Source organism: Ceratina calcarata, unplaced genomic scaffold, assembly GCF_001652005.2.
Source record: "Ceratina calcarata isolate Rehan_Ccalc_2016 unplaced genomic scaffold, ASM165200v1 scaffold76.2, whole genome shotgun sequence".
Lineage (NCBI taxonomy): Eukaryota > Metazoa > Arthropoda > Insecta > Hymenoptera > Apidae > Ceratina > Ceratina calcarata.
Window position 1 is genome coordinate 30,502 of NW_017178893.1, and position 2,844 is coordinate 33,345.

The 2,844-nt window shown below is 34.6% G+C and overlaps 1 protein-coding gene across 2 annotated transcripts in view; it reads right to left on the minus strand.

Moving 5' to 3' along the window:
- Rnf146 (Ring finger protein 146) overlaps window positions 1-2,108 on the minus strand; it is a 5,917-nt gene extending 3,809 nt beyond the window's left edge. The window contains exons 1-3 of one of the 2 annotated variants that reach the window (XM_018033737.2): window positions 1,830-2,106; window positions 1,299-1,550; window positions 120-407 (exon numbers count right to left, since the gene is read on the minus strand). In XM_018033737.2, coding sequence (XP_017889226.1) covers window positions 120-407; window positions 1,299-1,550; window positions 1,830-1,911 — 622 coding nt within the window. In that variant the 5' untranslated portion in view covers window positions 1,912-2,106. Of the gene's footprint in view, window positions 1-119; window positions 408-1,298; window positions 1,551-1,829 lie in introns of both variants that reach the window. The other variant, XM_018033736.2, reaches the window with a different exon arrangement.
- Window positions 2,109-2,844: the final 736 nt, after the last annotated feature.

Below are 2,844 nucleotides of genomic sequence, written 5' to 3' on the forward strand. Positions count from 1 at the left end.
CCCGTGCCTTTGAACATAAAATTATATTATTTAAGTACATAACGCTAAAACAACATTGCAATTTAATAACAAATAGTACTAAAATTCCAAAAGACAACTATGTTTACTATTCATTATACCCATATCATCGCTAGCAGGACTGGCTGGCCTTTCAGCTCCCCTTACTTCTCTAGTAATTTCCTCATCTTGATTATTTAATCTTAAGCCTGCAACTCCCTTTTTTGGAACATTATACAAATCACGTTTAATCTTCCTTCGCCTAGAAGGATCGTTTCTACGTAACTGAAGCATCGATCCAAAATCGGCGATATAAAGAAATCCTGCTATGAGCAGTTCACAATTCCGTTTGCCTTGTTTGTATGCAGTTTCTAATTCATGGCTTGTACGTTGATCATATTGCCACCAACCTGGAACAACATAATTAAGAATAAAATTAATTATATAAGTTGTTCACATGGTCTTCTGTCAGTGAAAGTCATGTTGATGGATGCTAATTATTTCAGTTAGGGTCTTAGTAAAGAAAAGTAACATATTCTGAAATAGTGATTTTATTACGAACTATACATCGAGACTAAACTGCAATTATTTTATAATAAAGTATATCTATAACAAAAACATAGAAACATCCTTGCACTTTTCATACCATACAATATGTATATATATTTGTGTGTAATTCTACAGTGGAATTTATAATGTATGATTTTGTATAATATTATACATTCACGTGTCATAAATGATTACGTGAAATATAAATATATTTAGAAATATTTCATGCCAATTACATGTGGAAAAGAGGAAGCATTTTCATTTTAATCCTGACACACCTTTGCAAGGTGCATCCTTTCTATCGCGTTTAATTTTACGTTTACAATATGGTTGAAGTTTTCTGTATTGACAATTATTTTTAAAGTCAATTACATATAACATTCCGCAAATTAAAATTTCACATTCTGCGCTACCTAGGTTGTAAATAGCTTCCAAATCCTTGCTGGTCCTTGAATCATATTTCCACCAACCTATGAAGGGGTAGCAGATAAACTTTTCTATAACTCCGTAATATGTTTTTAACGAATAATGAAGTTATTCATTTTTCATCCATTCATATTGTTAGCTAAGATTAATATTTATTACGATTTTACATAAACTGCTTTATTCTTTAATAATCGATATCCTTTATTTTCTAATGGATTATTTATAAGTTGAATATGTATTTATAACCATATGTATGTTCAGGAAAATATTATTAAAAATATAAGCAATATTTAAAAAGCGAAATGAATTAAACAAAAATAGCCTACCATTTCTGCCTTCGTAAAACCACTGATATTCTTCTTCAAAATGTTCTGACTCCTTTTGTGCTTCATCTACTTCTACCAATTGTGGTCTGTTAAGAAAATCAGGAGGTATTTCCTGACGACACATAGGGCATCTTTTGCTTTGATTTGCAACACCTTTGACACATAAGTAACAATATATGTGATTGCATGGCAGTCTTGCGGGATATATGCATGGTTGGAGACAAACTGCACATTCTAATATTGTCGTTGAACCTGGTAACATTTTTTACAAGTAAAAATCATTAGCTTTTAATATTATGACAAAACAAATGTATACGTCAGAAAATAAAATAAAAATTTAGCTACAGAATACAATTAATTTAATATTATTTACATTGGCTACATTGCGCAAATAAATTTTTTTTTTGTTGTGTTGAGATTGTTATAATATTAAAAATAATTTGCTTGTATGAGCCGTCAATAACAAATTATATACAATAACAAAAGTGACAACGGTCTTAATATTTTTGAAATAGTTTCGAGAAGTCTTACTTTCCTTCTCATCGGCCTCTTTTTCCTTATCGTTACGCGTACTACTTATTTCTTCTTGCGAGTTCAGTTTCGCTTGAGCCATAATCGCAGAACACGTTTATTTCTTCATTAAGTAACATGAAAGATGTTGTATATGACTATGCTCGCACGCGTCATGTGGTACAGAAGGTACAGAATCGTAAAGTATTAACCATACGCCACCTTCATTGTTTATGACATACTGTTCTCTCTAAAATTCAAGGATCTGTCAAGGATAACTGAATCTTTGAGATGAGAATCCTTCAATTTGTCGCTTACTTCCAGTGATGTAAGATTTGCGGAATTTCGATCGCCGCGCGTACGGTGAGGAAAAGTGGAACTAAAAGTCTTGATGTAAGCACAGCCTTCTTTAATACCTAGCCATGCTAAGAGTAAAATGGCAACACCGAAGGAGTCCGGCCTCCTGTACCTAACTCAACCTGCCCCATCGGACTCCACACATGCTCCCAACTTCCCTCTATCGGACTCTCGGTTTCCCGCCTGTTCTTTAAATGTGTCTTCTCCATAAAATAAACTCACACGAGGCTTGACTCGTAAAATGTAGGAAGCAATAAGAAAATTTGTCAGGAATAAGGCAGGTAAGGTAAGATTTATTTGTTTCTTTTAATTTATAATTACGCCGGAGATCTTTTTTTGTAAGCTGCACAGTTGTTTATTGATACNGAGCCGTTCCCCTCGACTATGCACCGTCCTTTAAGTCCATGACCCAGCCAACCATCTGGTGGCAGAATGGGGCCAGGCTTGTAGGCAGCACTGTCGCTGCACAGCCAAACAGTTGGCAACAACCTCTCCTTAATATAGGGAAGAAGGAGTAGGGATGAGGAAGCGGAAGATCACTCCGTTAGAGACTCCGCTTTGAGAGAGCAGCTCCTACGACATCACCACGTGCACTTCGCATAGTACAGGATTGTATGAGCGATATTGTTAAGTTAAATATATATATCCTTGTTCCAAAATTCGTCAAGTGTGCCTCATT